Source organism: Rhea pennata, chromosome 23 (genome assembly GCF_028389875.1).
Source record: "Rhea pennata isolate bPtePen1 chromosome 23, bPtePen1.pri, whole genome shotgun sequence".
Classification (NCBI taxonomy): domain Eukaryota; kingdom Metazoa; phylum Chordata; class Aves; order Rheiformes; family Rheidae; genus Rhea; species Rhea pennata.
The window spans coordinates 5058559-5072339 of NC_084685.1; the positions used below are offsets into that span (position 1 = coordinate 5058559).

General features: G+C 46.9%; 1 protein-coding gene across 2 annotated transcripts in view; it reads right to left on the reverse strand.

The window, feature by feature from the left end:
- ARID1A (AT-rich interaction domain 1A) overlaps nt 1-13781 on the reverse strand; it is a 63634-nt gene that overhangs the window by 754 nt on the left and 49099 nt on the right. Inside the window, exons 11-20 of one of the 2 annotated variants that reach the window (XM_062594048.1) lie at nt 11889-12098; nt 11165-11372; nt 7157-7289; nt 6631-6803; nt 6294-6444; nt 6004-6135; nt 5795-5891; nt 3466-4339; nt 3034-3164; nt 1-2191 (exon numbers count right to left, since the gene is read on the reverse strand). The exon at nt 1-2191 is cut by the window's left edge and continues 754 nt beyond it. In XM_062594048.1, coding sequence (XP_062450032.1) covers nt 467-2191; nt 3034-3164; nt 3466-4339; nt 5795-5891; nt 6004-6135; nt 6294-6444; nt 6631-6803; nt 7157-7289; nt 11165-11372; nt 11889-12098 — 3834 coding nt within the window. In that variant the 3' untranslated portion in view covers nt 1-466. The remainder of the gene's footprint in view (nt 2192-3033; nt 3165-3465; nt 4340-5794; nt 5892-6003; nt 6136-6293; nt 6445-6630; nt 6804-7156; nt 7290-11164; nt 11373-11888; nt 12099-13781) is intronic. The other variant, XM_062594049.1, reaches the window with a different exon arrangement.

A 13781-nucleotide genomic window follows, 5' to 3' on the forward strand; every position in this document is an offset into this window, starting at 1 on the left:
CTACACGCTACTGCACAGGCCTCCCTTGGACAAGGTCTGTTCACAACTGGTAACTTCTTGGTTCCTGCAAGATTGTGAATGTACAACGATAAACCACACAGAGTTCAGCAGTCACTTTTGTCCTTCAGAGTTTACCATTAAAAACAGTTATGAAAGTGGCGCCTGTCAATGTGATAACACGGCAAGTCGTTTTCCCCAAACTCACTGTAAACGACAGTAACTTTGGTTAAAATAAAAAAGTCTTCTATGCAGACAGAACTTTGTCTCCTTTAATAAGGGGTTCAGGACAAATTTGAAGGGCAGGGGAAGGGGAGAGGGAACGGGGACATCTTTCCCCAAGGGAGAAGCAGGACAGCGCAGGGCAGACAGTGGATTCTGAGGTGGTTTTGCATAAATAAAGGGCAACAGTCAGTTTCTAAGTTCTCCACTCACGCACACGCACACAGGGTCTCGGATCCCACAGCTGTCATGACTGGCCAATTAAAAACAGTACATCACAAATAACTTGTGAAACCAAAGAGTTCATCAAAGGCGACACGGAGATGTCCAACAGTCGCGACTCGTATAATGTGAACTCCGAGTGGTTCTCGTCCACCTTGGCCAGGGCGAGCAGCGCCCGAGCAGCTCGGCGCATCATGTCCACACTCGTTGACTCGAAGGGCGGGTTCTGCATGTGCATCAAGCCGGCCTGGCTCTGCTGGAACTGCGTGGCGGCCAGGCTGTCCTCCAAGAAGCCCAGCAAGTTGCCAATGCTGCCCTTCTGCACAGCTATCGCTCTTGCTGCCAGGCTGTCCCCCTGTGCCAAGTTGGCCAGTAGTACCACAGCCATCTCTCGACACACCGGGTTCTTTCTGTCACTAAGGAAACGCACCATGGTGCTGTAGAGCTTCTCCAAGCGACTGAAGGGGGGAGTTGCAAGAATCAAATCCACGTTGTTGTCCTGAATGCTGAGTTTGCTGAGCGTTTCCAAAACCAGTCTCTGAGGGGAGAGGACAGCATTAGGCCCCAGTGTTGGAAAGGGATCCTGGGCCTCTGCTGATGGACATACTGCCCAATGGAGGAGTCCATCCAGGATAGGCAAACAGATGCTTTCTGGGTAAGGGGAGAGGTCCAGCTGGCCAGAAATGTTGGCTAACGTGACCAGTGTATTTTCACGCAGCATCTCCAAGCAGTCCCACCACCATTCCACCTTGTTGCAGCTCACCCCTTGGTCGTGCTCCTCCTCTTTCTCATACGTCAGGGGTGCCTGCTTGCGCTCTGGATGCTTGTGGTGCAAGAGAATCAGTTTCCCTAGTATCAGCAGCAGCCCGGGATGTTTAGACATTTCAAAGTCATTGCCCGGCACAAACGATAAACTCCTGATAATGTTAGAGACACAGATGCAGCGCTTAGCCAGAGAGTCCTGCCAGTCTAGGAGGGTGCAGAGGGGCGTCTCATCTTTACTGTGAGGCTCGTCCTCCAAAATTTTTATATTTCTGTGGCTCTGAGCTGGACTAATGCCAAATGGAAACTTGCTGCTTTCCTTCGCGGTTTCTGAAGCTTTGATTTCTTCCTCCTCATCTGCCAGGGAGCCTGGACGTGCTGAAAGCATGTCGTCCATGGTGGCAGTTATCCTCTTCTCTGAGGAGCTGTCGGATGCAAGAGTTTCTCCTTCCCTAGTGCTTGGATTGCTCTCAGTCGCTGAACGTTTCCTCAAGACAGAGTTGCAGGAAGCTCGTTTGTGAGTAAACAGTAGCTCCGTCTTGCTCTCGAAGTGGGTCTGAATGTGCTCAGTGGTATCTCCGCCACCAATCCGCCAGTGCAGCAGTCCGCTGTCAAACTCCTGCACTCGCCCCAGCTTGTCTGAATAATCTACCACAAATGGGTCGTTTTTCTGCACGACCTTGACTGGAAGCTTGTCAAATTTACTAACTAGCTTTTCCTCACTGCTCTCTAGAGGTGCTTTGTCCTTGCTTGCAAATGCAGCCTCCTCCTCTTCCTCACCCTCCTCTTCCACCTCACAGTTCAGACGCCGGGGTTCATCATCTTCATCCCCTTCTTCGTGAAGGGGACTCGAAGCTTTGCAGAACCTTCCAGGATCCAGTAGTGTTCTCTGCCCTGGGTCTCCCACCTCATATTCCTTCAGGATTCCAAAGATCTCAATCAGGCAACGCCGGAAATACTCCACCAAGAGCTCCAGCAAGCCCGGCAGCTACAAGGGAGGAGAAAAACAGAAGGGGAAGGAAGGGAACAGTGATCAGAAACCAGCTTAGGCCAGCATGAACAACAAGGAAAGCAGGGCATGAAGGGCTAAGAGTTTAAGCAGTACTGTTAATTAATGTGTTCTCTTTACACTGGCAATAAACCTCATTTGCAAAAGGGAGTTTTCTGTCCTCTGGGAAAAGGAACAAACAAAAAAATATACACTATCAGTATCCAACCCCCTTGCCATGACACATACACACCTCTGCAAACACGCATCTGTTCTCGGTTGTAGCTCCTCTCTAGTTAATACACAGCAAGCCAAAGGGCAGTCCTAAGCAAAAGACCCTTTACAGTGTCATGGAGCAGTTTTTACAACAGTCACACACACGCGTGGCAGCAGTCCGAGAAAGGTTAGCCTCTCCGCACTAGCATCCCAGCCTCAATTAAGAGGGGCACAGGGGAAAGCCAGGGCTAGAGGCGCACGCCATCAACACCAGGGAACACAGGCAGCCTCCAGCCTTTCACAGTGCCCACACTGCAAAGTCCATTTTAGCCTCCTCACCCTTATTCCTCACCCTTGTTCACTTCCTTGGCATTACAGAGGCATCTCACTAGAGAGGAGACAAGTGCTCATGTACCAATAAACACGGAAATTGCACAGGCCAGCGTGTCAGCAGCACGCAGCTACCCAGGTCCCGAGCTCTCCCTGACCTGATATGCTCTGCAGGTGTGGGGATGCCTGGGAGTTTAACACTGCAAGGGCACGAGCTGCTTTCTGTTGTCTTGCTGACAGAAAATTGTACAAAATTAGCACTTCAAAGACCTGTGTCACAGAGCATCTGCACCCACCTGGCTGAGGTTGAAGGTCATTATGCTGTTGTCATCATAGAGAAGGATGTTTATGGTATCTAAGGCCCACGTACTTTCAGCCAACAGCCCAGACTTCAGAGACATCATCACTCTCCAGGCTTCAGGAGTTCCTGTAACATAAACACATGATACTTCCAGCTCCTGGAGTTTAAAAACAAAAAGGAGATACTTGATACTGCTTTCTGGTCCCACGAAGAGCAGAGCCTGCTTTAAGATGTTGCATGAACTGTATGTACCAGCAATCTCTCTGCAGACAATGCCAAACATGGACACTGTAGCTGAAAATGCAACTATCCTGCAAAAACGAAGTCCTTATGGAGCCAGAGCCCTTCTGCCTGGCAGCGCTGTACCAAAGAGTAGCAGCAGCACCTCTTGATGGACACAAGCAGAAAAGCACAAGCTTCCTCTTACCAATATCTTTTGCTGTCAGTCGTCTCCTCTGCTTCAACACAGGTTGTGTAGCTTCTACTGAACCGGGAGGGAAGGTGATGTCTCGTCGTATCATGGGAGGCTGTACAGCTGCTGGTGTTATATGCGAGGCAGGGACTGGTGGTCCTGCCTTCTGCATTTTCATCCCCGAGTGCAGGAATGGAGATTTACTAGGAGAAGTGCGGTTCTCCAGAGGTCTGGGCAGAGGTGCTGGGCTGGATACCTGAGGAATGTGATTCTGCATGCTAGGAGGGGTCTGGTAGTTAGACTGAGGGGGCCTAGTCATTGGGGGTACGGGGGCAGAGGGACCATAAGGAGGTTGCCGGTTCCCATGGGAAGGCCACGGTCCCTCATGGTTTACCCTCTGATCTGAATGCAGAATTTCATCTGTTCGAGTCACTCCGTGATAAGCAGGCCCCTGGGGCGCAGAGCCAGTGCTCTGCCGATTTGGATAGCTGTACCCTATTTCGTTGCGCCCTTGCCACATGGCACCCTGCTGTGGGCCCTCCGGAGTAGACTGTATGGGGCCACCCATCATCTGAGGAGGCATGTTCTGCTGAGCATTGGAGCCTGGGGGAGCTGAGACCCTGTCTCTGCCAAATTGGAATGGGAACTGGTTCTGTGGCCCTCCAGCAGATCGGCGGTCAGCAGCAGGGTATGTATTCCCATACTGGTTATACAAGTCCTGCTGGGGAGACGGCTGTGCAGTTTGCTGCTGGCTTGGTTGCTGGGTCTGTGCTGGAGGCAGCTGCTGCTGTGTCTGCCCCTGCCCGGCACTGTACGGTACGTTGTACATCTCCCCTTCGTGACGCTTGGCAGGCGGGCCGTAGCTGCCATCCATTGGTCGTTTGTAATTCTACAAGGAAAATAAAGGCTCCGTGAACAATGAGATGTATTTAGTTAGAAAGAAGCAATCCTAACTCAATGGGTAGATCTGTGCAGAGCCAGAGGATGTATCCGCGTGGCATGGAAACGCATTTCTCTTTTTTCTTCTTCCCTTTTTTTTTTTTTTTTTTTTTTTGTTAGCCAATGTGAAGTTAGATTGACCTTTCAGTTTCACAAGCTGAGGCCAATTCCTTGCAGCAGGCTGCATAGTTTCCTTGTGGATCCTACAAGGATGCCCTAGGGGCAGAAATCTGTCCACAGAAAAGACTTTCCCATAAAAAAATGCTCACCACAAACCAATCTGTGTGCAGGTATTTCTTTCCCTTTCAAATCCAGGAACTTTTGGACATTTCTCTTACATTTCCCAGAAAACAGAAGTTTTTGCCAAAGCATCAAACAAAATGCATTAAAAGCTATTGTACTTTTCGCTTCTTCCTTTCCTTGTGGATTTCAAAACACGTCACTGAAAGGAGCAAGAACTGTTCTCCTCCTCTACTTCTTCTAAGTGCCAATGCAGAAAACAGTTAACTGCTGAGAAAAAATTAAAACCTAGATCCCTCTTGCCTCCAAGGGTCTTTGCTTTAAGTACTATCCAGTCGATTCAGAAGCTCTGCTGTCATGACTGGCTTCAGATGGAGCTCTAGGGCTTTAAAGATGACAAGTACCAGAGTAACTCGAACTCTTGGCTCAGAGCCCCGTGGCTCTGGTTGCAGAGCCAAACTGCAGAGCAGTTGGAATTATTCTTAGCACAGCTCAGCAAGTGCCCTCTCTATACTCTCCTAAACCAGAGGACTCAGGAAAATTATTATTATCAGGAAAATATTATAGGTCCTGGCACTGATACAAAGAGCAAGTTATATATAAGGATTATGGCAAGAGATACATGTTCATTCAAACTCTTCCTGAAACAAAGCTGTGAGTAGGAGAGGCAGTAAGGCAACAGGGGAGTGGAGGCAGCTCTGAAGCCTTTGCCTGCAGGCTCAGTAAGTTGTGTGGAATGATCCACCTGAAACAGCTCACCAGAACTATCAAGGGACTTATTGCAGACAAACTCCTCTGATTATTTGGATCAACTTGGTACAGAAACACAAAGGGATTCAGAAAGTTCCCAGAGGGCAGAGAAGCTCAATAAAGCTTCCTGATCTCCTGTCTCCCGAACCCTGAGCGCACCCGACCAAACTGCAGTGTCTCCATTCTCAGAACATGGTGCGTTTTCTAACACGACACTGAAAACGCAAATTAAAAATTATTTACACTATTTAGAAACTGGCAGAAACATGTATAATGTACATAATTCTATCTAACACTTACATGTCCATAAAGCAAATATACTGCCCAAAGAGTTTTCATGCTTCCTTTTTCACATAATGCACAGATAAAACTCCTTCTCTGAGTCAACCAAACCAGAAGCTTTCTGGTACCTTACCTGCTGTTGTTGTTGATACATGGTAGTTTGCTGGCTAGGGAAAGGGCTGCCCGAGGATGTGCCTTGAGTGGAGAATTGATTGCCATAGGAATCATGTCTAGAGAAGAAACAGGTATGTTACTCTTCTGATCAGAAGCATATTTCATTTCAACAGTCTCAAAGCTCCCTAGAAGTGGGAAGAGCTGTTTGTGGCAATACCCTACACAGACCTTTGCTGCTGCTGCTGCTGTTGCGGGTAGCGGCTGGGAGAGTACATCCCTGACTCGGGGGTGGAAGGCATGATGTTTGGCTGTGGAGTTCCAGTAGCTAAACTGCCCTCCGGTCCCATGCCAGGCTCCGTCCTACATAGAAACAAAGAGAAAAAAAACACGCATTCACTTAAATTCACCTTCACTCCTCAAATGGAAAAGGATGGTCAAGAAAATCACTGTAGTGATGAGAAGGTAATCATTTCACACGAGTCAAGCAAACCAGGTTCTCAATGGTTTCAAGCACCCACCTCACTCTGTCGTAAGGGCCTCCATAGGAATAGTGTTGCCGCTGTCCCATGGTCATGTTACCCATCCCTGGACCTGCAGCACGATTGTAAGGGTCACCCATACCACTGTTGGGGCCCTGCCCTGAGGACATGAAGGGATCGCTTCCTGGAGCTGAAAGATTGAAAGAAGGGTCAACAAAACATATCTACATCTGCTTTAGAGACAAATTCCTTCTTCCAGAGGAAGAAGGGCAAGCAGAAGGTCTAAATACTCCTACAACACATTCCAGCATACAGCCAGATTCAGGGACTAGCGCTCATGGAGAAAAGGGAGAGGAGCAGGCAAGGACTTCCTCACCTTTCCTCATACTGCTGTAAGGATCTTTATTTGGCTCATAAGACATGCGACCCATCATGTCGGAGGTATTCATGCTGGGCTGGTAACCTGGATTGGGAGTCATGGAGTTCCGCTTCTGGAACGTGGGATCACTGCCATCTGCAAAGGCATCCTGAAGGCCCACTGAGTTACTCCTGATTCAAGAAACCCACAAACACAGAGTTATAGAGGTCCATGATGACCTGCAGGATTCTTCACCCCACATATTCCCTCAGGTGTTGCTATTCCCTAGAAGGGCTGTAGTTACGCTCCTCCAACAGAAGCAGGAAAAACTGCCCTTTTGCAACACCCTCCTTGGCCCCAATCCCCAAAGTGATGATTATACAGACATAGAGAGATGCAGAATCAGCAGTGTTGCTGTGAGCCTTTAACAAGGGAGGAAAAAAGCCAAGGAGCCAAGGCTCCCCTATGGGGTAGTGACCCCAAGGCAACCTCACAGTTGCATCTCACAGCCACCCTGATGGGAAAGGGTGCAATGATTTTATACCTGATGCCTGGCAAAGGGGGCATTTGACTGTGTGGCGTAGACGCTGGAGTCGGTGGCTTCAAGTCTCCTCCTTCTGCCATGGAGCTGCTGGTGGACTGAGGCGTCTGAGGACCCTGCATAGAGCCTGAACCCGCTGCAAGAACAGAAATGTAGCATGAGGAGCACTGCACTCAACAGATACAACCCAGAACCTCCCAGATTATCGAGCTCAAGAACAGAGTGACGAATCCTCAAAGACAGATGAAACATGGCTAAAATATCAGGAGTCCAACACTGCAGGAACATACCACTGGGCCTGACTTCCCAGAAGAACCGCATACAGTAACGTAAAGCTGGGAAGATATGTTCATTTTTGCCATGCCTCCATTTTAACCATGCTCCCCTTTATGTATCATGCCACCACAGTGGTCACATTCCCCGGGCTATCCGGTTTCAAATGGTGATGTTCTACAGCGTGCCATAAAGAGGGGAATACGATGCTTTCTCTCAAGTGACAACTATGGTCCTGTCACCTTCACATTTGCTTTCTGACCAGGAAAGAAGGTGGGTTTGAGCCCTCTCCTGCAGTGTCATATTCTTTATGAGTGATGGAAACTCCAGCACTTCAGCTGAAGTTACTAAGCAACTCTGAACAAGGCTCCTCTGTCTGCTGTGCCTTTCCAGTGGGTTAATTCATGCAGGTTAATTCAAACACCACACCACTCCCAAAGATTCCTGGAACAGGGAATGCCGGAGATGCCGGATCTTTCACTGAACGACAAAACCCGTCCAGCAAGTTCCCTGGCTTTGTGTGAGTTACTTTACGCTACAGTAAGCTTTCAGCGAAAATCCCAGGCCATCATGTGTAATCCAGCTGCGCCGTCAGCTCTAGGAGCTCTGCTCTGCCCCTGGATCGCTGTGGCAGCCTCAGCTCTCAGGTTCATATGCTCCTTGCAGCTGGCAAGAGCTGAACTCTTAATTAATGTTTCCATTAGTTACCAGCCCCAGCACCCGATATCCCTCAGCTTCAGCCCTGCTGGTTGATGAGTCATTCCAGCTATTCATTAAAATCCTCCGAGGTCATGTCCAGGGCATGTTTGTTTACACCCCACCTTCCTGGCACCCTGTCCTCCGCTCCCTGACTCCCTCCCAGCCTGGGGAGGTCCCGTGAGAAGGAAGGGCAGAGGCGAGCTCAGCGGGGAGCTTCATTCATAAGGCCCCCGCCCCAGTGCTCTATGTCCCCAGGCAGCAGCGGCTCAATTCCCCTCTTTCCCCTAGGAATTTGCTGCTGTCTCCAAGGCGTTACAAGCATTGGCATCGGCAGGAAGTGGCCTCAAGACATTCCCAGCGTCACTGCCATTTGGTGTTTGTCCCCACTCCCTGCTGTCCCTCCCACTCACAAATTTACACACTGTTGGAGCCAGGCCAATTCCACGCTCTGAGAATTAAAACCCAAGAGCAGACTGATTACACCTCCCCGAGGACACACTGCCGTTTGCAAGAAGGACCCAAAGAGGTTTGCAGGAAATCTGAGCGCTCGCGAGGCAATACCCAGTCCACTTCAGGCAAGATCTTTCTGTAAACATTTTGGGGTTTGGAGGAATAAGAGTGCGTGGAAATACTCTGACGTGAAGAGCTTTACTCAATCGCTCAGCAAGGCCTTTAGATGCTCCACAGCCACAAAAAGTAATTTAATGCGGAACCATACATCATGATCTTCACAAAATTACGCAGAAGCTTGTTTTCACAACTGAATGGGCTGGAATGAAGCGTAAGCCAATGCCAATAGGTTATAAAATCTGCAAGGAGGGTAAAGCACACACCTCTCTCTGTGGGATGGCTTAGAGCCCTGCATCCAAACAACAGAACTTCAAGATGCCCTGCTCTGCTCCACTCAGCTTTCAAACAGGGACGTTACTCTCCAGCAAGTGTGATTCCTTGGGAGACAGGCCTCTGTGCGTGCAAGGCTGGAGGATGCTGCCTTAGAGGGGCCTCAGCAACCCCTGGAGCAGGAGTGCTCCTCAGGACTCAGTGCTCCTCTTAGGCTCTTAAGCCGCAGCTGAGGTTGAGAGAGCAACTCATGTTGTCCCTAGCCTCTGTGGCTGCTGCTGATCCAGGGGAACAAGAGAGAAGGAAAAGGAAAGTGAAAGAGTAGCATGAACATGCTGAGTTACATGGTGGAAAGGATCACAGCAACCAACTGTGCTTCAGTGTTGCTTCTGCATACTCTCAGTTGCAGAAGTCTGAACTAAGACAAGCAGAGAGAGTAGTTTAAATATGAAATGCAGAACAGTCATCTCATAGCAGGAATCAAACCTATGGACTGAGTTAACAGAGCTGCACAGATGTGCAGTTCAGGGTACGAGCCCTGCAAATTCCTACTGCTAAGTGTTGAAGCACTGAAGCAAGAGCTCAGGCTTTCCACAGCCCTGGAAGGCAGTCTCAGGACTTCCATGTACCATCACATTAGCTAAAACAAAACAAGAATTGATTCACCGTCTAATCCATTCTGGCAGGCACCTAGTGCTACAAGAAGTTTTAAGTGGCTTCCCAAATGCCTCACCCCCATCCAAATAAACTCCAAACGCTCTTAACATTTCTGTTCCACTGCCTAGTATCTCCATTGGCAAGAGTTTTTAGAAACTGGGATGGGATTTGTGATCTAGTCTAAGTGGAACTCAGACACCACTTCAGACAGAATTTTAGTCTAATGACACAAAAGTCATTTTACCTCGCAGAATACACCAACGTTGAATCCACACTGGAACAGGTTTCCTGACTAGTAGAAAGATTACTTAGTCCTTAAAATAAATAAATAAAATCTTAAACTGGAGGGATAGATAAATGTAGCTGCCAACAGAATGGTGACATTCGGACAAGCACGCTGTCGATCAAGGGGTTAGCAGGACTGAGATTCAGCAGCAGTACAATCAGAAAAGGGTTCATTATTCCACTCCTCAGGAGCTAGACAGAAATCTCATGTTTCAGAACCAAAAAGACATCTTTTTCCCCAAACATTAGAGGAACTTCAAAGCAGACAAAGTTTTTATTTCACCTACATGAACAAGCTCCTGACCAGAAAAGATATTGGAAGGGTTTGCTTTTAAGGCAAACTGGAAAACTGAAGCTTAAAGGCTTAGCAAGTTCAGCAGCAATTCAAGCAATGAACTTAATGCAAATGAGACAGAAACAATTAGACTTCCGGAACACAAGAGAGTATAACGTGCACCGCTAGCCCAGCTGTTTTCTACTTTTTTTTTTTTTTTTTTTTTTGCATTAACAAATCTGGATAGACACTACGCTTAAGTTTTCAGAAACTGGAGAATCCCATTAAATTTGAAACAACAGCATAAAGACTTATGAATTCCTAACTTTTAAAAAGTTCATTTTAAAGGTCTCAAATCCTAGAGTATCTAACTCTAAACAGGCTTACAAAGGTCTCTGAGCACAGAACCTCAGAAAGGTCTCACTGTCTCCTGCTAAACACAGAAAGAATTCACAAGGAAGATGAGCACACACCCACATCAAGCATTTACTGCCAGAAGGTAGTACTTGCATAGTCAAAGCAAGCAGTGCTTTTCTAGAAGGTTCCTAAAGCTAAGCAATAAAAAGGTCTGCTCCTAGAATATGCAGAGATCCTCACAAAAAGTCAACTTCAGACTTCTCTCCCCATCAGACTCTCATACTGCAGTGATGCAATGGTAATTATAGAGGTGTGTGTATATACATACATACATATTTATATTTTCACCTTTTTTTTTTTTTTTAACTTCATACATGGATGAGACCCCCAAAACATGAAATATATCCATCAAGAGGTTTGGCTTATTCCCAGTATCATTTACTCCCATATTAGAAGAGAATTTAGTCTACACAACAAACAAGAGATTTGATTAGGAACAGGCATGGGGACTTTGCAGAAGGTTGCCACCAGCCTGGCCCACAGCACAGGGAGCCAAGCCTGCAGGATGCCACTGATCCCCTGGTTCAGTCAGCCATCACACTCCTGAAATCAGTCTCTAAACTCACCTGGAGATGGAGGTTGTATCTTAGTTTGAGACTTTTTCGAATCTGCAGCTGCAAAGATATCTGGAGGGGGGTCTTCACCTCGCTCAATCTTGCACTCAAAGGCATAGAGACACTGGATGTACTGCTTCTTCAAAGAACTAGCTGCACTGCTGGACGTGCCCACGTTGAGATTTGTGGCTAATTCGCGCCATTTCTTATTTTTGTTGACCTGCACAACCAAACACAAGACCCTAAACTCAAAATCGCAGCTACTTCTCTTCAGGACACTTTCTGAGAAGAAATCAACACTTCCCAACTAAAACAAATGATGCAGCAAGAGCTAAGTGGCATGTCTTCAGCGGTGTTTAGAAACAAATAAATTCTCTTCTTCTGAAAGTAAACTTCTCTTTTCTCACCTCAAGAAAACAGTTTAAACAGCGATGAATAAGTCAAGTGGCAAAATAACTAACCACAAGGTCAGTTGACTGCCAGATGCAAAGACAAAGCCAGTGTCACCAATCTTTGCACTGGACAGAGGGGAAGGGAAAGCACTTGAACTGCATTTCACCATAGACTCTTTTCAACCAGACAGGGGGATAGACATTTGGTTTACTTAAAAGATGCTAGGTTTTATTTCCCCCACCCCCAAACACACACACTTAGAAAGAAACTCATGGCTCACATATGGCATCAAAGCCACCTTTGAATTCTCTTGCGTATTGACTTGTGACTACCAGACACTCACCTGTGTCAATCCTCCAATCTCCTTCACTGAGATGTAGAGCCGGTAAAGGTCCAAGGGTTTCCTGCCTACTGCTGGGAGATTGGTCATGCCCATGGCCTTCTCTTCAGTAAAAGCTAGATACCGATCTACCCAGATCTTCCTTTCAGGCTCACCACCCAGCTCATAGAGTTTGGTGATCTTCTCATTGGTCGTAGTAGAGGAACTGGACTTCTAGGAGAAAGAAACAGATATCAGGACTGAGCGCACAAAACCAGTTAGTTCACATCAAAGATGTTTTTAAAGCCAATCAGAAGAAAGTTCAAGAGTCAAAATTCTGCTGTTTTATGGGGAACAGCCTTATATTAGGCCTACACTTGTCCTAGATCAAGGTCAGTCTAAAAGACAGTGTTATTTGACAAAGGTATCAAGAAACCAGCTACTACTCAAGGAATTCACAGAATATCTATTTTTAAAAAGTGAAAGGTTTTAGAAATGCTACAGAAACCAAACAAACCTCAAGGAGATTTTGCAGAGTGCCATCTCTTTGAGAGATCCTCTATGGAGTTGTTTGCTAAATATATGAGAAAACTTCTATTTCAACTTCAAATGAGATTCCCATAGCTGTCACACTCTGCCATGATGAATACTGCCCTCCCATCAGTCTCTCCCATTACACAAGTAGAGGATGCCAGGATAAACTGGCATGAAACATTGTAAAGGGAATAAAAACAAACATGCCCTAGGCAACCACTTGACCAATATGTGTGACAGGAACCCCAAAAATGATCTCTGTTCCCTTCCCTATTCCCTGACAGAAGTGCAGAGATCGCCTGCTACCCAGATGTGACACGATTTCCCATATGGGTTTGCTACTGCTTGTGCATCAGGATCCAGGAAGACTGTCTGATATGGAAATGTACTGTAGGAATAAGGATTACAAGTCTACAGCCATAAAGTATGTAGGAACCAGTGGCCAATATGTATATCTGTTTCACAAAGTTGTCTAGGAGTCTATTTAGTGGTAAAATCTGCAGTCCTGCATCTTGCCTCAATTTTCACTGGCCTTCAGGATATGAGAGGACATCGCAGGCAGTTTTTGATTAGCAGAGAAACCTGCCCTGTCAAGGAAAGCATGTCACAAACTTTCTTTGGAGTAAGTTTTCTGACGCTTGCTTTGCTCTGTTTTGGCCTGCTGAGCGAATCCGCCAGGAGAACGTAAAGGCCAGGGAAGTGCAGAGCTATGGTATGGGATGCACCTATGAGAAAGCTGAGAGAGCAGAAATGATCCTTGCTTCCCCCCAGTCATTTGATGTAGTGCAGGATGACATTATTTCACCTTTCACCATCTGGATCACACATATCTGCAGTAAAGGTAGAAACGTTTTTGGCATGCCAAATGCCTACTTAAGAGTTACCTTCCAAAGTGAACAGGAACTTCAAATCCAGTGATGTTCTAGATGAAGCCCTACATCCATGATAGAGTGTGTTCACCTACTATTCTGGCTAGGGAAAAGTATTCTCTAGACACCAAAAGGGAGCCCTTCTCATTGATTCACAGGAAAATTTGTTGGGCTTGACCATATACCACACGCAGTCAATTAGGCAAATAAGCAAACTTCAAAGCACAACAGCTGTGGATTTTAAGGCTACAATGATGAAATTTCATAACTGATGTTAGAACTGAAGCAAGCCTCTAACAAGCACTGACTTCAGTTTTAGTAAACCTGATTTCCTTGTCACCTTAGAGGAGCTGCCACAACTGCTATGCAAACAGCAAATCTCTTTCAGGTGCTATAACGTTAAAACGTCCTGCCCTTCAGTGATGCGAGAGATGTGCTAGTAATGAGATGCTTCTACTAGAAGTCCAACTTATTTCCTTTAGACTGGAAGAACTGAAACACTTGAAAGTTCGGA